Source organism: Cavia porcellus, unplaced genomic scaffold (genome assembly GCF_034190915.1).
Source record: "Cavia porcellus strain 051 isolate PalLab524CR breed Dunkin Hartley unplaced genomic scaffold, mCavPor4.1 scaffold_18, whole genome shotgun sequence".
In the NCBI taxonomy this organism is placed as follows: Eukaryota; Metazoa; Chordata; class Mammalia; order Rodentia; family Caviidae; genus Cavia; species Cavia porcellus.
The window spans coordinates 56873759-56894747 of NW_026947501.1; the positions used below are offsets into that span (position 1 = coordinate 56873759).

The 20989-nt window shown below is 44.0% G+C and overlaps 2 protein-coding genes and 1 non-coding gene across 3 annotated transcripts; all 3 read left to right on the top strand.

Annotated features, from left to right (window-relative positions):
* Positions 1-1233: 1233 nt before the first annotated feature.
* Il36rn (interleukin 36 receptor antagonist) lies at positions 1234-6111 on the top strand. Its single transcript, XM_003465055.4, has 5 exons — positions 1234-1281; positions 1436-1491; positions 3142-3227; positions 4513-4640; positions 4844-6111. Exons 2-5 carry the CDS (start codon positions 1463-1465, stop codon positions 5066-5068), a joined length of 468 nt encoding a protein of 155 aa, XP_003465103.1. The 5' UTR covers positions 1234-1281; positions 1436-1462; the 3' UTR covers positions 5069-6111.
* On the top strand, positions 2541-2647 carry LOC111755499 (U6 spliceosomal RNA). Its single transcript, XR_002790049.1, has one exon. It is a non-coding gene; the product is annotated as a U6 spliceosomal RNA (small nuclear RNA).
* A 7042-nt stretch (positions 6112-13153) lies between the features above and the next one.
* Positions 13154-18929, top strand: Il1f10 (interleukin 1 family member 10). The gene is made up of 4 exons (XM_003465054.2): positions 13154-13305; positions 17489-17574; positions 17866-17993; positions 18290-18929. Exons 1-4 carry the CDS (start codon positions 13274-13276, stop codon positions 18500-18502), a joined length of 459 nt encoding a protein of 152 aa, XP_003465102.1. The 5' UTR covers positions 13154-13273; the 3' UTR covers positions 18503-18929.
* The last annotated feature ends 2060 nt before the right edge of the window (positions 18930-20989 follow it).

Genomic DNA, 20989 nt, shown 5'->3' on the forward strand with positions numbered 1-20989 from the left:
ATGTCAGATACACCAAATTCATGTCCCCCAAAATCAAAAAATGAATTCCAGAGGACAATGGACAATTCTACCTAACTTAGCTGCCATAAGAGTAGAAAATGTTTATTGAGAGTTGGCTCCTGAGAGACAGGAGGGGTTCTGAAGGTGGATTGCTGCCCAGTTTCTTTGTCAGGGGTAATTTATACAGTGATTACAATGCAGGTGCAGCATAGGTCAAACCACAATCAATTTATGAAATTATAAGTACAGCTGCTTAGCTAATATTGCTCCAGTAGGGAAGCAAGTCATGTGGCAGGAGTACATGGAAAGAACAATGGTATTTTGGGAAAGGATAGGTCCAGGTGTTCTGATCACCCACCTCGGTGACTGATGTCTATCAGAGCTTTACTGAGCCAGGTGATACCAATCACAACTCAGGTTATTGTTTATTCCTTAGGCAGGCATATAGGCCTGGAACTGCACCTTTATCTTGAGACCTGGACCTTCAATAGATGCAGCTCCAGCTGTAGTTTTGAGGTGTTTCCATCCTTTGCATTGACTGCCTCAAGGGCCCATCCCTGTTTGAGTTCACACTAAATTCTATCTAACTTAGCCATAATAGTGTCATTATTTACATTTGGTATTGAAAGATAATTTGTTACTTTGCCACATAAAGAAGCAGCAAGAAGAGGTTTCTATGATGCTTATGACAGAAAACTTGTCTGTAGTTACATGCATGAAAGGAAAAAGTGTTTTCAATGGTTATGGATAGACCTTTCACAAAGACACTTGAATGCTTCCTTTCTCACTCTTCTGGATTTTCAGGTTTTTCTATAATGAGTCTGTAGTGTGCGCCTCCCCTAATCAGGAGATCCCTGCCTTTACCATCCCCATCTCCTACAGGCTGGACAAAAGCAGGAAAGAAGGAGGTACTAAAGGAAGGAAGAGCAGGAAGGAGGCAAGAGGGAGAGGAGAAGGAAGAAGTCAGATTAAAATCTGGTTTCCCGGACCAGCGGGAGCTAAGTGTTCTTGAGAGCTGGAAAGCCCCAAGGAAGTTGTCCAGAAGTGCTCGTGGGGAATTGTCTCCAGAGCCTCCTTCCCCTTCCCTGAGATAGATAATGAGCAGCAGTGGGCATTTCTGGAGGCTTAGGGTGGTGTAAAATCAAGCTGGGTAACCCTGCTCCTCCCTGGATAGTAAGTTTCAGGGCTCCTCCCTGGTTCCTTAATGCCCTTTAAAGACTGATGCATCCTAGAGGAGCAGGCAGACACCTGGATGCCTACCAGGACAAGGAGCATTTTGAGGTATTTTGGGAGGTGCTGGCAAGTCTTGGGCTCTCTCCTGAACCCCAGATCCACAGTCTCCTGCTTGATGGAGGGTATTCACCTATGGGGAGGCTGAAGACCTTGTTGATGATCTAGGGTCTTCTTAAATTTCTGATTGCTTATTTCAAAACAGAAGCATCTACACACTGTGAGGCTCAAGATGGTTCTGAGTGGGGCGCTGTGCTTCCGGTAAGTGTTCAGGCCTCTGATTTGGTGATGACCTGAGGAAAGTAGGTTCCAGGTAGACCTGTTGCCCAGCTTGTGAAGGAGAAGTGAGGAACTGCAGGTGTTCACTGGACCTCTCACAGGCAGAGCAGGTAGCTGGGAAGTGGGGAGCAGCAACCAAATGGCTTGAGAGCTCTTCTAGCTTTCTTCAGATTGGGGCAGGATGGGGCAGGCCATCTCACAGGGTGCCCTGATGTAAGAGGGGAACAATGACCACCCAGTCTAGAGCGGCAGCCTGGTCTAGCCTTAGTGAAGACAAGAGTCAGGAGCTCCTCTCAGAGCTCTGCTGTTGTCTTCTGTGGTAGTGAATTGACAGCAGCCGTGGTCACTTCCTCCCTGTTGTCTTTGTACAGGAAGTGGGCTGGGTGAGACTAAAACAAAAACTTTAGTCTGTCTGTCTATGCATTTCTTTATATGTACTGAGCCAAGTACTTGGTTGTAGTCTGTACTTTGCAGCAAAGGCTAAGAATGATCCTCTCTGAACTGAGTCTAAAATGGTCAGCTCTTTGCATCCTGAGAATATTAAAATCATTGAGTCAGTTCTGAAAGTGGTCAGATGTTTTTCTTGTCATCATCCCCTGAACAATACAATATAACAACTATTTACATAGCATTTACATGGGATTAGATATGATATGTAATATTGATGTGGGAAGATGTGTGTAGGTTCTAAACAAATACTATGGTGGGTTTTGGTGTCTGTAGGAGCCTTGGAACCAATCCTCCATGGATACCAAGGAATGACATTGTAGCATTTTTCAAAGCATGTTCTCTGGGTCTCAGTTCTACGAGTTGTTTGGACAGGGAGTTCTCTGATCAAGTCATGTGGAAAATGCTACGCTACCTGACCTCTTATAGAAGGTCCTAATCACAACTCAGTGCACTAAGTAATGCAACTTCCCAATCATGCTGGGCCAGACAGGTAACACTCGGAGAAACCACTTAGGTGTGAGTGTTTTGTCTCACAGGTTATCAGAAAACCAACAGACATCACACATGAAAAATAACTTCGCGTGCTCACTTCGGCAGCACATATACTAAAATTGGAATGATATAGAGAAGATTAGCATGGTCTCTGCACAAGGATGACATGCAAATCCGTGAAGCATTCCATATTTTAAAAAAAGAAAAGAAAAGAAAAATAACTTCACAACGCAAAATAACTTTACAAATTTCTCACTCAGCATGGAAGCTGTGGCCAAGTAGAAATAAATGTACCTTGAAGTCTTTAATAATAATTAAACAATAAGGTTAATTGATACTCAGGGCTGGGTATCACTTGGTTTAGCAATGACTTGTCTGATATGGCTCATCAGCAGCAATAGCAGAGTCCAAGGCTCCCACACACGATTAAGTTCCTCTTATGGAAGAGACAATGGGAAGATTGGTAGGGGTAGAAAAGACTGAACAAGGTGAAGGTGCAAACCTCAGAATGGATGGGGGCTGTGGGTCATCCCATTAGTAGGCCATGAGCCAGGTGAGGGGGTTGTGTTGTTCTGTTGGCACACCAGAACTAAAGGGAAACAAGATCCATGAGGCTGGAGGACTCCGGTGCCTGGGCAAAATGGAGCACTCACATCTCCCTTAATAAAATCTCCTCCTTTTCCATTTTAGAATGAAGGATTCAGCTCTGAAGGTGCTTTATCTGCATGATAACCAGCTTCTAGCTGGAGGGATGCATGCAGGGAAGGTCATTAAAGGTTGGTGGCAAAGCATGACCCAGTGGTCCCCAGGTCTCTACGTTCTGGAGAGAGGGGCCATAAGATGCCTCAAGCAGTCACATAAACCAAAACAGGTCTGCAGACTCCAGATATGCCAGGTCAGCCAGGGAGGCATATGTTAGACTTCCAGCAAAGCCAGGGCTCAGGCCCTGTGCAACCTGAAAACTCTGCAGAGAGAATATTCCCAGGATGAGTGTCCTGTATTCCCTCCCAGATAGAGTAGGTCAGAAATTTCATTTCCTTGGGAGTGGGTGCTGAGGAGAGAATTGAATTATATTCCCTTGAGTGATGAGCTAATTCCTTCCAATCCTGCTCTCCTGTGCTCCCTGAAAGTTGTCAGTTACCCACAGTGGCAGTGGCGGAACATAACCAGTAGGTGGTGCTGTGTGGCCTCCAGCTAATTCACTGGGCCCAGGTAAGGCATCAGGTCTTTCTACAGCAGAGCGTACCTGTCCACCGAGGCATTCTTATGGGGGCCTGGAGCCAGGTAGATCCCTCCACTACACTCTGTGCCTATGTGAGTATGTGCTAGTATGAATGTAAGAGTATTACATGTATGTATCTATGAATGTGTGCTGGTATGTATGTGAGAGCATTACAGATGTGTGCATGTATAACTATACTGTGTGCAAACTATGTACACATGTTATGGTTATATGTGTAAATGTGTATATAAGTATGCAGGTATGTATGAGCAGGTATGGATGTATGTATGTGTACAGAGTATGTATGAAGGTGTACGAACTATGTATGTGTATACATGTGTGTTTGTATTTGTACGTTTGTACATATGTGCAAAGCGTGTGTATGCCTGTCTGTGTTTGGGTATGTGGGAGTGATAGGGATACAGAGAAGAGTGAGACCTGCCTCTGCTTTTAGGCATCTCACAGGGGTAGAAAGATTCCCAACAACTCCTGGGAAACTCATCAAGACAACTTTCAGAAAAGAGGCCTGAGAGTGGAGCACTAAAGGAGGTGATTAGGAGATAGTCTCTTGAAGTTTAGAGAAGACTTGGAGATTTGAAGATTTGGCTCTGAATGGAAAGTTGGGGTGGGAAAAGGCAGGATGTGATTCTGTGCCTCGATGTCCACACTGGGCCTGCTGGCAGGAGAGCAGCTTTACCCAATGTGACAATGCTCAAGGTTTCCTTTCTGCCCAGGTGGGCTTAGACATCTCGTACTGGTCCTGGACCCAGAGTCCAAGGTGTGGGCTACAGTGGACAGAAGGGCAGCCAAGGTCCCTGAACTCTGCTTTTTTCCTGTAGGTGAAGAGATCAGTGTTGTCCCCAATCGGTGGCTGGATGCCAGGCTATGCCCGGTCATCCTGGGAGTCCAGGGAGGAAGTCGGTGCCTATCCTGTGGGACAGGGAATGAACCTACTCTGAAACTAGAGGTGAGTCTTCTCAGGCATGCTTGCCATGCAGTGACTAAGTCCACAGATGCAGAGTAAGCAGGCTGGGTACAGTGTACCTCAGGGCGCTGGGGATACCCTTGAGGGAACTGCGAGGCACTGCCTCTTCCCCTGAGCTTTGGTCTCACCCACCCCATCTGTTCTACTGTCCCTGAAACTGCTCTCACATGGCCTTCTTCCGGCAGCCAGTGAACATCATGGAGCTCTACCTTGGCACCCAGGAGTCCAAGCACTTCACCTTCTACCGCCAGGAGCTCGGGCTCACCTCCAGTTTCGAATCAGCTGCATACCCAGGCTGGTTCCTGTGTACAGCGCAGGAAGCTGACCAGCCTGTCAAGCTCTCCCAGATCCCTAAGGACAGCCCCTGGGATGCCCCCATCACGGACTTCTATTTCCAACAGTGTGATTAGGGCAAGTTGACCCCCAAAACCCCCTAAGCAGAGTCAGCTATGGCTAGGCTGAGGGTGTACAGGATGAGCCTCACAGGAAGTGATTCCAAACTTTTGCTCTTGGGACTCTTATTTCTGACTTCCAGGACACATGGCCTCTTTCACTTCTCCTAGCCTTGTGTTTTGAAAAATTCTTCTGAGATTTGGGACTCAGTCCATAGACTCCTTCTCCGTTGGGTGATAGGACTGTAATCACGTGCTGCAATGTTTGTGCGGTGGGGCTACAGAACACTTTTACTTTTTTTCTTATTTATCTGTAGTCTTAATTTTTCTAAAATGAAGATGAACTACTTATGCAATAATAAGAAAGGAAATTAATCTTGAGGTAAGAGAACCAGACACAATTTCTAACTGTATTCAGTCTCTACCTCCCTGGAGTGAAAAGCAAACTGAATCAAACTTGGCTGATTCAGGTGGAAGGAGCAGGGATTCCAGCAAACTCACTGAAGATGATGTGATGGGTTTGTATAGCTAGAATCATGTAGGTAAGGGTTTTATGGAAAAAGCAAAATAACTAACCAAACAAAAACAAATATGATTTTGAAAATCTTGTACTTTGACCGGGGTGATCATAGCATCCCTTAGGATTCCAGGTATTGGATCTAGCATCTAAGAGTCCTGTTGTACTCTCTGGAAAATGTTCTTCTCAAACCTGTGTCCTTCCTGGAAACTCAGACCAGGAACTTACTTGGAGGTAAGGCGTTTACAGATGCAAATAGTTAAAACTGAGACATGCTGGATTACGGTGGATTTAAGTCCCACATGACTGATGTCCTTATAAGAAGAAGACACAGAGACACAGAAAAGATATCTACATAAAGACAAAGACAGAGGTTGCAGTTACCTTCCTCTAAGCCAAGTGACACCAAAGACTGTGGCAACCACCAGATATGAGAAAGAATCCGTCCTACAGCCTTCAGAGGAAACACAGCCCTGTTGACAACTCGACTTTGGGTTTTAGTGTTCTGAACTGTGAGAGAATAAATTGTTTTTAAAGACAATAACTATGTAGTAACTGGCTGTGGTGGCCTCAGGAAACTAATAGAGCTGATGATGATCCCCACCACCATCACGTGGTATTCACACCTATATGAATTCCCTGCTACATGGTACTAGAGGTATCTCTGTCACTGGAATAGGGCCACTCCTGAGGTTAGGTTATAAAAAAACACCCCGGTTTCTCCATTTCAATTTTTCTTCCCTCCCTTACTCAGGGGGAAGCCAATTTCCATGCTATGAGCAGCTAAGTAGAGCCTTGTGCAGTGAAAGCTGAAGTCTCCTACCAACAGCTGCATGCATGTCTGCAGAAGCAGATTCTTCAGCTCCACCAGACTTTGGCAGTCGCAGCCAGCTAATAGCTTGGCAGCAGCCTGGAGGAAACTGAGACAGCTCCACCCAGCCGAGCTGCTCCAGATTTCTTCCCCTAAGAAACCCTGTAAGCTAATCAACTTGGATGGTCTCTAGGTTCTGCAGTAACTTGTACAGCCATAGGTAACTCACATCAAAGAAAAGAGAAACCAGTGCACTTATTTTATTATGATTGCAATGTTCTGTGATATTTTCCTCCTCAACATAAGTTCTTCATCATTGTTAAATCGATTTATTCTATTTAAAAGCTGATCATGCTAGATTTGTTACATATTCTTCTTCCTCAGAGTTTAGTTCTTCTTGACTATCTGTGTATTCCTATTCCTACATTCCGTGGTCTGTCTCCAGTTTGCCTATTTAAACCCTGGAAGCCAAAACAAGCCAGAGAAGGGTCCATTTTAGGCCCAGGTATTCGACCTGCAGCTCAAATGTTAGGCTAGCATGGCTGGTTTGGAGTCTACAGAGAAAGGAGGTGGCCAGTTCAGAGGCTTCAGGAGCCCCAGGTCAGATGCAGCTGAGGTTTCTACCACAGGTCTCTCAAAGCTGCAGAGAGCATGGGTCCTAGGTGCCAGGCTATGCTTCTGCATACCCTCTTCATAGTCTCCGCCCTTGCCAGGCACAGTCTCATGGGGCTCCCTCACCTGTCCTCCCTGCCTAGAGAGGTTGCTCATCTTTCCTGGTTATCTGCTCTGGCAATTTCTAGTACACATTTCTTGACCTGTAGCAAATTAGCTTAAAATCCATGGGCCCCAGAGATAACTTCATGTTTAGAGCTATACCAGTCTGTTCCTGAGCACCAAACATAATACTTATCAGGTAATTGGAAACTGCTGAGTATATACAATATGGAAACTCTCCACCATGGCACCTTCTTTCTCTCCTCCACCCACTAATTTCTTAAAGGAACTGTTCAAATTCTGCCATATTCTTGAAAATCTCTTCAAGTGTGAAATGGTTGCTTCACTATTTGTGGGATGATGAAATTCTCAAGGACTTTAGTCTATCTGAGTTGATTTAAGTTGATGGTGGAGGGAACACTATTCCTTTGGGAATGTATAGAGTGGGGGACCCTGGCATCATGGCAGCTCAAGTGAAAACGACCTAGCAGATTTAGATTTCTGAGATTTTGTTGTAAATAACAGACCTATACATATTGTTAAAGAAGCTCAATGCTCACATCATGTAGGCTTTGTGTCACTTGTATCCACTGAGTAGCAGAGAATGTCCTGAGACCAGGTCATAGGGAAGAGGCAAACACACTGAAAGTCTTTTTCCTGAAGAAACAATATATAGGGAGCTCCTTTCAGATTCCCAGGGGCCTCTCAAGTAGAAGAACTTGCCTGTTCTGTTTAACCCCAGAAAGCAAAATAGGATGAAAGAATAGAATTTATGTGGAGACTATTTTTCCTGCATGATCCACAAAATAATTCACAGAGACCACACCACTGTGAGCATTTCTTTATGAGGTTATATGGCCTGGGCATACCTGAAACCCAGCGATTCTGGATATGGGTGTGCAAGCACTGCAAATTTAAGCTCATCTTAAACAACTTATCAAGAACTTGTCTCAAAATAAAAAGGTAAAAAGGATCAAGGATGCAACTCAGTTCAAAGGCCCTGGGTTTAATCCCCACTACCACGAAGAGAGGGTGGGGCCTGAGAATAAGGAAGAAAAAGGTCATGTTCCTTACTTACAGATGTTGAAGAAGGGACTGATCAACCTATTTCTCAGAATTTTTCAGGAATGACAGCACAGATTTCTCTATTTTGAGGGAGACAATGTCATGTTGAAGGTCATTTTGATTCTAATATTTTTTACCCAACCAGTTTCTCTGCTTCTATTGTTTTACAACATGTTCTTGACTAACAGCTTAGAGTTTGGTCTTTTAAATTATTTTCAAATATTTATGACTTACTTCTCTGCTGAATTGTAAGGCTACTAACAATATAGATTGTGTACTGCATATGTTCTTGTCATATAACAGTGTAAATATAAACACCATCCACTCTGGCCCTCCCACAGAAGAGAGAGAAATTGGGTAAAGAATGAACATTTGCCTCACACAACAAAACTCTAGGTATCTGTCAGTATCTGGGTCTTAGGATGACTCCTCTTATTTCTTCATCAAATCAGAACTTTACAAAAGACCTGAGAAAGAGAATTAAATAAGACTGTCTCCAGAGAACATTATCCCCCAGCTTTTCTGCCCCTTGTGATGGGTGGGTGGATGGATGGGTGGATGGATGGATGGGCGGATTGATGAATGAATGGATGGGTGGATATTTAGGAAGTTGAATAGATGGGTGGAAGAATGGATGGGTGATTGGGTGCATGGGAAGATGAGTGAATGGATGGATGTATGGATGTATGGATGCACTGATATTTGGCCAGTGGTTGGATTGAGTGGAGTAATATCAATTAACAACTGATATTTGTTAGTTTGTTGACCTTTTTCTGCTCACATCTGTGTATTCTCTAGAAGTTCAAGCCACATGGCACTTGCTCAGTGTTAGGGTGACCCTAAGATTAATATCTTCTGCAGCTGAGTTTCCTTAAATGCTCTATCTGATCCAGCTGGTACCAAATAATTAAACTTATTGAAAAATAGAGACTCTTCTCTGATCTTTCCAAACCAGGTCACATAATCTATCAGCCCTGGCTCTCATTCGGAAGCCCTGACTCTACCCTGGCTTCCAGGACTAGAGGTTGATCTGTCCTTGGCCCCTTCAGACACACTTTCTTGCATTCACTGTCTCTCCAAGCCTCAGATGGAGCCCTATGGCATCAGAGAAGTCTGATCTCAGTAGTATTTATCTGGCTGCCAAGCCATTAATAACAGTCAATGACAGTAGCTACAGAGTGGAGCTCAGTGTCTTGCCTCCGACAAGGCTTTATGGAGACTCTCTCATCCTTCAACAAGCCTTCATTAATCTCCCGACCTTCTTATTATCCATACTGGGTTGAAGACATTGTGAAATTGCCAGGCTCCTCTTCCTCCCCTCCTGAAGCCAGTTACAGAGATCACTATAGGCTTGACCCACCCGGAACTGGACAGTATAAACACAGTGTGGTTGTCCTGGAGAAGTCAGTTGAAGGTTCCAGACACCCAGGATCTGCAGGTCAGTGATGGACAGGCAATACTCAGCCTTTATTGCTCTGTCTTGCTCTCTTTTCTTCTCTTTTCTGCCAGTATCTTGGAAATTCTGCCTCTTAGCTCCTCCTGGCAAAGTTACGTGGATAACAAGGAATCCGCTTCACAGGACATGGTGGGGTGGGTAGTAAGACTCGGAGCAGAGAGAGAAATTTGTGCAAAGGTACAGGCTAAGTCAAATCAAGATTTTTTAAGTATTGAGAGCCACAGATGTTTAGAAAGAAATCTCAGAAGAAATCTAGGCCAGTGGAATTTAAGAAGTGGTTGATGGAGGTTGGAAACCTGCTGGGTTCTAGAACCTTCACACTCCCTGTTCAGTAAGAGCCAATCCCTTTATCCATTTTACATGTATTAGGTCTCTATGTAAAAATCTCATTGTGAAATTTAAAACAGCTTTGTAAAACAATAACCCTGCCTGACATTGCATTCCAATGAGTGTAAATTAGAGGCCCAGGGACAAAAAGTGGCAAGAAAAGTCAGGAGCAAAGCATTGGGAGCAAAGCTAAGTCAAGAACCCAGTCTTGGCATTTTTGTGCTTTGTGAGGATTTGTCCTGTTTGTACGTAGCCATATGTGTCGGGGTGCACCCGAGCAGTGAGGTGTACCCCATGCAGCAAATATCTTCATGTGTAACATAAAGAATACAATAAAGTTTAATAGGAGTTCAGAATTGTGTGACAATGGTAAAGAAGAACCATTAAACCTGAGTCATGGAATCATAGATAGTCTGACCTAGAAAGAACCTTAACAACCACATAATCTAATCCTTGGAGTTTATAGATGTCAGTCTTGAGGTTTGGCAGTCAAGTGGCTTGACCCTGTATGTCTAAGCTCTTGCTCTGAGCCAGTAATTAACTGGGAAGAACTAGACTACCAAAGTCACATATATTGATATATGTCCAGCAATCTGAATACTGAGAGATCTAAAATGACAGGAATGTGGAGAGAGAAATTTTGAGACAAGATCAAAGATGGTGCTGACCCACTGATTGAGAAGATGGGGAAAAGTTGTATTGCAGAAAAGTAAAATATTTTCATACAAGTAAATCAGGGCCTTTATGGTGGCAAATTGGTTTGGTACTATAGATTCAAGAGTTAGGCTGAGATGTAGTGCATAATAACTTTGAAAATGAGCTCCAGAGGCTTCAGATAGGTTGGGTTGATTTGAAGATTGAAAAATAGAACACTAGCCCAGTTGGAATGATGATTAATAATACAAAGTTGTATTTTCAAGGAATAATCCATCACAATTCATTGGCAAAGCAGACATAAAATCAGAGAAATGGGAAGCATTTTCAATGTATCTCAGGCTTTGAACTTTATTGATGATAACAGTAGGAGTGAGAGTCATGGAGTTGAGGGAGTGAGTAGATTTAAAGGGGGTAGAAAATAGTTAATTTAAACTTAGATACATTTGGTTGAGTGTGATGGTGGATCTAGAGGGGTGTCCTGTAAATGGCTGGGGATAAAGTAGTATGTTTAGTCTGGGCCTGGGAAGCACAAGACCAAGATGCTGATTGCTGCTGCAGAGATTTATGAATTGCAGCTCTATGGGATATGAAATAGAAGTGCTTAGGGCTTTCGTTTCTTTATTCTTCTCTGTCTTAGGGACAGTGGCTGAAGGAGGAAGAAGCTACAATGGGTCTGAGGCAGAGAGGAGAGGAGTGACCAAATGGCTAAGGAATCAGAGAGTCATTGGATTTGGATCCATGGAAGTGAATGCTCAAGTTAGTGCCAAGTCTTGGAGAACACAGACCTCCACATAAAGTGTGGGGCAATGGATGTGTTGTGCCAAAGAAGATGGAGCAAGCCCGGGGTGCTCTGTTGGTAGTATTTGATCTAGGAAAAGAGAATTGAGGAGGTATGAGACAGCCAGTGGCCACATGCAAGGAGGAGGCAGAGGACGAAAAGAAAGAAATGGGCCAAAATTCAGTGGAAAGTCATTCAGGACCAACACAGAAAGGAAGGCTTTGGGGAGGGACTGCGTGCCACATTGGGAAGGATCTTGGCAAATGACCAGCAGCAGGACTCCAGCCTCTCACTGTTCCTCCTTTCATCATAGTCCAGCCAGAGCCCAGGCAGAGGGGATATGATAGCTGCACCAGGATAGGGGTTTCTGGAGCCCATAGAATGCAGCTGGACTGCTTCATACTGAGTTTCTGCCAGTTCTCTGAGCTGACACCAACCAAGATTGGAAGTTACCAACCTGCCCACCCAGCTTCATGTCACTTAGGGTTCTCTCCACTTACCTGTCCCTCCTGAGTCTCAGCGCAGCTATGAGGCTGCCCATACTTCTGCTGCCACCACAAAAGTACCGCCAAAAGTTTGGCCAAGAGGAAACACATCGTATGGTTTGCAGAAGGACCATCCTGGCACTGGACTACATAGTCTAGGGAATCGGCTATTACTCTGTTACTCAGGGTGTGACCCAGGTACCAGCAGCATTAGCATGCTTGAAATGCAGCATCTTGGACCCTGTCCCAGACCTAGGGAACTCCAGCTTATATATGTGAATGAGAAGAACTTAGCACCCCAATTCCCATGCCTTCAAGAATTAATATGTAAAGAGTCCCCTAGGGAATTCAGCTGGGCAGTCAAGTTTGGGAGCCAATGAGACTAGTGAAACATTTCCATCTTTTAAAAGTTAAAGCATATTTTATGTGGCAAAGGAAGTGAGTATTCATTATGGAAGAGTTAGGAATGTTAAAGCATCTCTTCTAGTCCTGCCAGCCACAAACAGGTGCTATAACACAGCAGTGTGTTTGTAGGTGCATGCCTTTCAGTGCATGGAGGTTTAAATGGGTTACAATGTATGTATTTTTCACAACCTCTATTTTTTCTTGAGAAATTTTTATGTCATAAAATGTTCTTCTGTAGTACCATCTTAATGGGCACATATGCCGCAGTTTCCAAATTTGTCATGCCTTTAAAGTCAATTGTTTGATACTTAGCTTGTGTTCAACCTCACAGTATTATAAAAAGGAATGTAGTGAATATCTTTAAATGTTGGGAAGTCCATCATTTTTCTTTGGAATAAGAGCAACACATGTAGTTTGATTCATGACACCAACTGTCCATCCATCTGCTTTTTTTAGGTTCTCTGTTATCTTTCCCTCTCACTAGCTCTTAAACTGCCTCAAGGCCTGGGGGTAGAAGATGGCTTGGCCAAGATGACAGCAGTAGATCCTGTGCTGAAAGCCACCTTAGCTGGAGCCCAGTTTCTTCTAAAACTCAGACCATGGATCTCAGTGCTGAGATAACTCGGCTGCTGTCAGCCTCAATCTGTCCCTCCATACCTGCTTCCCGCTGTGGTCCTTGAGAGTATCTTATATCATTCCCAGTCAGGAACATGTTCTGTTAAGTTATTTGAGGGAACCTGTTCTCTAGTTTTCCAGAACAGGAAAAGCAGGACTCATGATCCAGGCTCATCCCCCTTCCAGCTTCACTTGCTCCCATGAGAGGGAGGCAGAACTACCCGGAGTTTGATGGGGAGGTGGATTCTGGCAGCCTAATTATAAGTGACTTTTGCATCCTGTAATTGGATAATTCTGAGCTCAGTGCACCATCCCCTGATCTATCTGTCTGCCTTCTCTAACAGCTCTTTCCTCCTTCCCCTTCCTGAGGACCAGACCCTCCTGACTGCAGGAATGTGCTCGCTCCCTATGGCAAGATATTACATGTAAGTCATTCTGGTGTGACCCCACTTTCTCGACCAGGGTGGGGATCATCTGGAGAGAAAAAAAGAAGGCTGAGGTTGAGAGGGTGAGCCTCCTTCTCAGTGAGAAATCTGAAATGACCCATAATTATGCTTCTCTATCACCACAATAACAATAGCTGTTTCCTGAGTGTCTCCAAATGCCTGTCTTTCTGCCACCTCAACTCTATCCCAAGACACCTGTAAGAGGAGCAGACAAACTCCATTTTAAAGATCTGGAAAGAAAGGCTTGAATAATTGAAATAATTTTCTCCATGTGGTGTGGCTGCCAAAAGGCAAAGCCAGAGGTCAGACTCCACATCCCCTGCGGTGTTGTCCTACTCTCTCTGAAAACCAGAGACAGTTCTCAGTCTCAGTGACAGCATCTTTTTTTTTTATTTAAAGAAAAGGAAATTAAAAAAATACATGGAGATTAAAAAGGGTAGAAATAATACAAAATTACAGAAAAACAAACGGTAAGAAATCGCTGGTTGATATGTTACATATTGTCATCTTAGAAATAGCTGTTCAGGTTACAAAATTAAAGTATTTAAAATGACATTCAAAAAGTGACACTGCAAACAGTTCTGCTCAATGATCGAACAAAAACTCAGTAATATGGTTATCAGTCCTACACACTTGTTTTACATCTCAAAGAGGGTAAGATTAAACATATCAAAACAGAACAAAACACTTAAAAAAACAATTTGAAGAAATACAGATTTCAAAGCAAGTCCACTGGAGATCCCCACTGTCTATCTAACTGTCTCCAGTTTCCTACAAATAGTTGTCCCCATCTTCACCCACATTATATACATATTGCATATTATAGAACTAATCAAATCATTACAGGATGATGAAGGCTTTTTAGGTCTTCAAGATCTACCATTGGGAAAGACAATAATAACTACCATCGCATCTCTCATTCTCTTCGTGGTAGTCGTCCCCATCTTTACATATGCTGAAATTGAACTTAAGAGACTAGACTAATATCATTCTGATCAGTGAATAATAGTATTGTTAGAATTTATATCATAATGCTACAAAATTAGCATTGGGTTTCTTAGTGTCTCTTCTTCAGAGTATCTGTTCATTACATCTTGCATTATATAATCTGTTCCTGTAAATAATTTTTTCAAAAAGTCTTATGTGTGAATTTCTACACATATATCTATCCTCTCTGTATTATAGGGAAAAACAAACCATAACAAGACAGCAAAACAAATTCCTAGAAAAACATGCAATTGATAAGACATATAAGACCACAATATAGGTGATCTTCCATAGTTACTATATTTTCTCTTGTTATTTTCAATAGATTTGTCCACATCATCAGCTTAATATAGTTAACATAATATTACCTATTTTTATAAAAACACAACTTTGAAAGCATTGTAGGATTTGAGAGCTGTTAATAATTAATACCAGTCTGGATATCCTTTACATCTTGTCATCTTCAGAATAGCTGCCTCTACTTTTAGGGTTGATACTAACAAGCATACCAAATTCAAATAAAATCAGCCAAGGAATACCCATGGTCTTATGAATTGGATTCAATTAAGATCAGTCATAGTAAGACAATGTAAGTAATACAGGATTTCAATTTAAGTTAATGGGAAAGTAAGGATAGTTACCATGGTATAACCTGCTATTTTTGGGTCAGATGTCTGTGCCCTCAAATCTGACATGGGTGGACAGACCAGAACAAATTAAATTCAAGCTAAATATGACAATAAGACTACTGTGTCTTTTAAATCCTGATACACTATTAACAATGACCTCTGCCTTTTTTAATAGTGTTTCAGAGCTGTCTATACTAAAGACTATAGCTTACTGTCTCTGCCTCATGTCTGCTACTCCACTTTTCTGCTATAATTTGTCTACCTTATTCCCTCATTCCCCTGTCTGCCCCGTTCATTGAGGCCTCTCTGCCACTGTTGCTGGAAGCCTGGTATCCCTTCATCTCTTTCTCTGTAATGGCCTTCAGCACACTCTGTAGGGTTGGATTGGTGGCCACGAACTCCCACAGTTCCTCCTTGTCTTGGAAGCATCTTATTTCTCCATTAATTTTGAGAGAGAGTTTTGACGGGTATATGAGTCTTGGTTGCATATTATTTTCTTTCAGGACTTGGAATATTTCTCCCCATTCCATTCTTGACTTAAGAGTTTGTGTTGATAAGTCTGCTGTTATTTTGATAATTTTCCCATTGTGGGTAATCTGCTTCTTTTCTCTGGCTGCTTTTAATATTCTGTTCTTTTGGTGGATTTCTGGAATCTTGATTATTATATGTGTAGGCATAGATCTGTTTTGGTTGTAGGTAGCTGGTGTTCTGTATGCCTCTTTTATCTGTATATCATTTCTTTTTGCTATACATGGGAAGCTTTGCTTTAATATATCTGTGAATATTCTTTGTATTTCATTCTTGGTTGCTCCTGCTTCCTCATTCACATTCTTTATTCTTAAGTTATGTACCCTTTTGTCGTCTTCTAGCCTCTGAATTGTTTTTTTCTGGTTCCTTGTTATTTTTAAGAGGCTTTTTCTTTCACGGTCGTATGTCATAAATCTCTCTTCAAGTTTCAGAAGGCTGGCTTTAGTTTCTGTCAGGGCATTTTGCCAGTGTTCAATGAAGTTTTTAGTTTCCTGGTAATCTCTTTGGATCTGTTTTATGTATTCTAAGTTATGTTTAAATTCTTCTTCAGAAGTTTCTCTTTCTTTTCTGATTTCCTCAGTTCTTCCATCTGTGTTCTCTTGGGCGGGGCTTGTCATTTCTTTAATTAATCTCTTTATATCTTGCCTCACTTGGATCAGGAGTACAACTTTAAATTCCTCTATGAGGTCATGGAGGTATTTTTTAATTTCGGCTGATGCTGTGTCCAGTATTGGATGGTTACTGTGCTTGTTCTCTTCAGTGTTTACTTTTCCTGGGCTTATTTTCTCATGTTGGGCAGCTGGAGTTTTTTTTTTATTCTTATCTCTTGTCATGTTTCTGGTTTCTTTCAGATTGGAGTGTCCTGGGGGGGTCTCTGGCCCTCTCCGTATTGCTTAGGGCCTTTCAGAAGCGTGCTGACTTGAGTTTTTGCTGTCTTCCCCAATTTGCTGTTATCTGGGGTAGGCAGGGATGCAGGGATGGTGCAGGCTAGCCTCCAGCCTCTGTGCCAGCCAATCGTAAATTAGGCTGTACTTTCTGGATGAGTGACAGCATCTTGATGGTGGCCTTGTGCCCTTCACTCTCAGTTCAGGCTTCTAACTCTTATTTGCGTTTGGCCTCATATGAAATTTGCATTCTTTGCTGCAATTTATTGGTCTCCAAAAAGGATACAGCTTCCAGGTGAGTTGTAAAATCCTGACCATTGGGGCTTAATGGAGAACACCAGTTGGCAACTCTTCTCAGACTTTTATTTCTATTATACAAGTGAACCTGCTGGAAATATGCAGTCATTAGCAAAATGTATGATAACTAGCTATTACTGAGAGAGAAAAATCTTCTGGAGGTGGAGTCATTGGTCCAACTATTCAGCCTCAAAGATATGGAGAGCTGAAAGCTATTTTTGAAACTAGCTCAACAACTGACTTTGCAATCTGCATGACTTTAATGGGTTATGTGCTTGCGTAGCCCAGCTTCCCAGCACGTACTGACCCTCCCAGCAACCCAGTCATCCCCAGAGACTGGCCTTCCAGTTCTGTATTTCATTCACCCAAACCACACCCCTGCCCTTCCTAGAGTGGGTGGTAGCCCTGAGAATGTTTGGGAATTGTTTTTTGATTGATGAATTTTCTCTTGCAAAGTCTTTTAAAAGTCCAAAAAGTAAATTACACTTTATTATACATTTAATTAATTTCTTTACTAAAAAAAGAAAATCTGGAATAAAGGTCACCTTTGCAACTTCTCTTACAACTAGGAAAGTTTTCTCTCCCCTGCTATGAGAAGGGGTTAGTTCTCTCACTCCTGTGAGCAGCTGAAGGACACAAACCCAGCAGTCCTCTCCTGCCTTCCGTCTGACCTGGGCTTTGCCTGCTCCTGGGGGAGTGGTGTTCCTCTTCTCACCTGTAGAAGGGAGAAGATTCCTCAAAAGCCCAGTGTGATGGTTTACAATATGGGACTAGAATGATTGGGGGCTCAGCGGTGACCTAGGGTGACAGGATATCAGCCCCATCACTGTGTTCCAGAATCAGAGATTTGGATCAGAAGGTTCTGTACCTAAGAGATGACCGGCTTCTGGTGGGGGATCCTGATGCAGACAACTGCAATGCAGGTGAGCTTCGGGGGCCTCCTCCCAGACTCACCCCACACTATTTGCTCCCCTGCTGTCTCCCTCAGAGGGTCAGCTGTTGCCCTGTAACGAGGGGAGGAGGCAGGTTTTAATTTCAGCCTGTCTTAGTGAGGGAGCCTGACCCTGTGGAGCCCTAGTTCCCCTGCAGCCTGTAGCAAGGGCCCCAGCTAGACCAGCTACCCCCAGGTCCTCTTTCTTCCCGCTCACCCTTCACTTGCCAATAGTCTGCAACTTGAGTTCCCCTTATCTCTTGCCTCTTCTCTTTCCTCCCAGAGAAGATCTGCATCCTTCCTAACAGATGTCTGGATCGCACCAAGATCCCTATCTTCTTAGGCATCCAGGGAGGGAGTCGCTGCCTGGCATGTGTGGAAACACAAGAAGGACCTTCTCTACAACTGGAGGTGAGAAATCCCTCCCCATACTGGAAAGTATTACTGCAGGCCCAGGCTGAACCCCTGGTCATCTTGCACCCACTTGTGGGGTCCTGGTTGGGGATACCTATCCCCATTCCTCAGGTTGCCATCATCTCCCTTTGTATCCAGCACCAAGCCCCTTTGTGCCTTGTGGAACCTGTGGAAGTCATATCCATTGGTAAAGCCTTACCCTGTTGAGTCCTCTTTGGCCAAGTTTCAGAGGCCTCTAGGGTTAGTCCCCTATTCATCAGCCTTCACCATGCAGCTACCACTTTCTCCCACAGGATGTGAACATTGAGGATTTGTACAAGGGAGGCGAGCAGGTGACCCGCTTCACATTTTTCCAGAGCAGCTTGGGCTCTGCCTTCAGGCTTGAGTCTGCTGCTTACCCTGGCTGGTTCCTGTGTGGTCCAGATGAGCCCCAGCAGCCTGTACGGCTCTCCAAGGAGAGTGAGCCCTCAGCCCACACTCAGTTCTACTTCGAACAGAGTCGGTAGGGACTTAGGAGACCAAGTTCCAGCTTGGTACCCCAAACTAAGTGCATCTTACTCAGATCTACTGCACAGAAGAATGGCTTGCCAGAGATGTCAGCATCCTAATTCCTGGAATTTGTGACTATGTTACCTTACATGGCAAAAAGGTCTTTGTAAATACGATGAGTTAGGTGTCCAGGGTTATCCAGGCAGGCTCAGTATAATCACAAGTGTCCAAGAGATGGAGGTAGGATGCAGAGGAAATTGGGAAATACTTTTTGACTAACTTTGAGGATGGAGAGAGGGACCATAAGCCAACAAATGCAGGTATTCCCTGGAACTTGGAAAATCCAAAAAAACAGATCCTCCTCCTGAGCCTCGCCCCCCAGGAGTATAGCTCTCTCTTGCAACCTTGTAACCCCAAGAATTGTAAAATAATAAATGTGTCTTGTGTTACCTCTAAGTTCATGGTAATTGTTACATCAGCCATCGCAGAGTAGTGCAGGACCTCAGATGGCCCTGCTTGCAGTGTTCCATGCAAGAGGCGTGGGTGACCTGGCAAGCTCTTGTTCCAAAGCCTTACCCTGCATGTTTTGAATTTGAGGCCATTGTGGAGCCCTTGAGCTCAGATGACTTGTCACATTTGGGAATGCCAGGCTGGAATTTGGCTGGGCTTTTGCAATTAGAACTGGTATTAGGACCAGTTCACTGAGCCCTGGTGCTTCTCCATTGTCTGGATAAGCTGTGCAGCTCAAGCTGGAGCAGATAGACTGTTGTTCCAGGGCAGAGATGGGCACTGGCAACAACTACTCAGCATTCTCCTGATGTGTCCTGAGTCTGACCATGGGTCAGAACCTTCAAGAATAATGTGTCTGTCTCCTTAGATTGATTCTGCAAAATAAATATTCCCACTTCCACCTGGCAGATGAGGAAACAGAGACATGAAATCACTTGCCAGAGGTCATGCTGGCTACCCATATTGGAGCTTGAGCTCATACATGGTACACCTGAGCACAATCTGTACCACAAAGGTCTATTCCACTCCATGAACTCAGGAGAGAAAGATGAAAAAGTAGACTTTCCTGGTGCTTGACATCGAGTGGAAAGAACACTGAACAAGTACATAAACAAGAAAAGAAACAGACAAGGGCAATGAATACAGTAGAAGGTGAAGGCAGAAGATGTTCAGTGGTAAATCAGGCAGGGTGGTCAGGGTGGACTCTTTGGGCTCAGGCGAAAGGACAGGAGGAGCTGGGAACAGGAGTGATCTTGGGAGAGATCTGTGGCCAGGAATGCAGCCTTAGAGGCACCTGCCCTGATCCAGAAAACACCTGTGTGTTCAAATAACAGCAAAAGGCCAGAGATGGGCTGCAGCTTGGAGAGCCAAAAAGGATCAGGAAGTAAGCAAGATCATTAAGCTGGGGTTGGGAAGTGCCTGAAGACAAAGAAAGGGCTTCTGTGTATTCAGTACAAACAGAAGCTGTAGGAAGGCATCCAGCAAGGAGAGGCATGGTGCATTTCATGGTTGCTGGTTCTTTCCACGAGCTGCCCTGCCTAGCCGTTGTGTGTCCCCAGCTACTCTAGCTCCTGGCTATCTTGTTGTCATGTGTGACTATGTGTTGGGTCTCTGTGCTCTTCAAGGGCACATTCCATCTAATTTTTGCATCAGCAGTGGCCAGAACAGCAGCTGGTACAGAGAAAATGCCAAGTACACACACGATCTTAAATGAGTTGGTGGAACAAACTACTTGGTTCTGGTTGGATGTTCATGATACAGTGTAAGGCTAGCAAAGCGAGGTGGAGCAACAATGGCATTGTAGCCCAGAGGTGGAGCAGCTGTTGCTTTACAAAGGAAAGGGCATCTGATCTGCGCCTCAAAGGAGAAGCACAAAAGAGGCGAAGAACACAGCATGAGCATTCTAGCCAGAAACAACAATCAGAAAGGTGTGATAGAGGTGGGCTCCCAGCACACTGGAGAGTGGTGAGTCATTCTTGTGGCTGGTGCCAAGGCTTGTGGCTGAGGAGCTGCTGAAAACTAAAATGGGAAGACGGGTGGAGCTGCTCAGAGTTTAGATGGCATGCAGGACACCCACAGGACCCATCTCAAGCAGCCTGGGGTGTTAAGCCTGGGCCCCTTTGATCACTGTTGGACTCGGGTGCTAGCAAGGCATCAGCTCATCTCAGCTTCCTCCTCCTCTTCCTAACACTCTCCATCCCCGCACCTCATTTTCACTCTGGCACTACCTGAGCTCAGCTTTGGTGCTCTAGTTCCACAGTCAGCTGGGCCCCTGCTACCTCTTCCCATAGCCAGCTCATTTCCTGCATTCCCAGGTTAAAAGAGAAGCATAAATGCACTGAAACTTAAGTCAATTTGAATCATTCATGACTCAGGCAGTGCCCAGTTGCAAATTGTTTAATGCTCTGTTGAAGAATCGTGTGTGTGTGTGTGTGTGTGTGTGTGTGTGTGTGTGTGTGTGTTTGCATGCACGTGCCTGTGTTTGTGTACTTTTA

Bases quoted from the DNA above. Each gene is read 5' to 3' on its own strand.
- Il1f10 (XM_003465054.2), top strand. From the start codon at position 13,274: ATGTGCTCGCTCCCTATGGCAAGATATTACAT. The intron at 17,575-17,865 runs GTGAGCTTCGGG...CTTTCCTCCCAG, and splicing joins TGCAGACAACTGCAATGCAG to AGAAGATCTGCATCCTTCCT. The intron at 17,994-18,289 runs GTGAGAAATCCC...TTTCTCCCACAG, and splicing joins GACCTTCTCTACAACTGGAG to GATGTGAACATTGAGGATTT.
- Il36rn (XM_003465055.4), top strand. From the start codon at position 1,463: ATGGTTCTGAGTGGGGCGCTGTGCTTCCG. The intron at 1,492-3,141 runs GTAAGTGTTCAG...TTTCCATTTTAG, and splicing joins AGTGGGGCGCTGTGCTTCCG to AATGAAGGATTCAGCTCTGA. The intron at 4,641-4,843 runs GTGAGTCTTCTC...TTCTTCCGGCAG, and splicing joins AACCTACTCTGAAACTAGAG to CCAGTGAACATCATGGAGCT.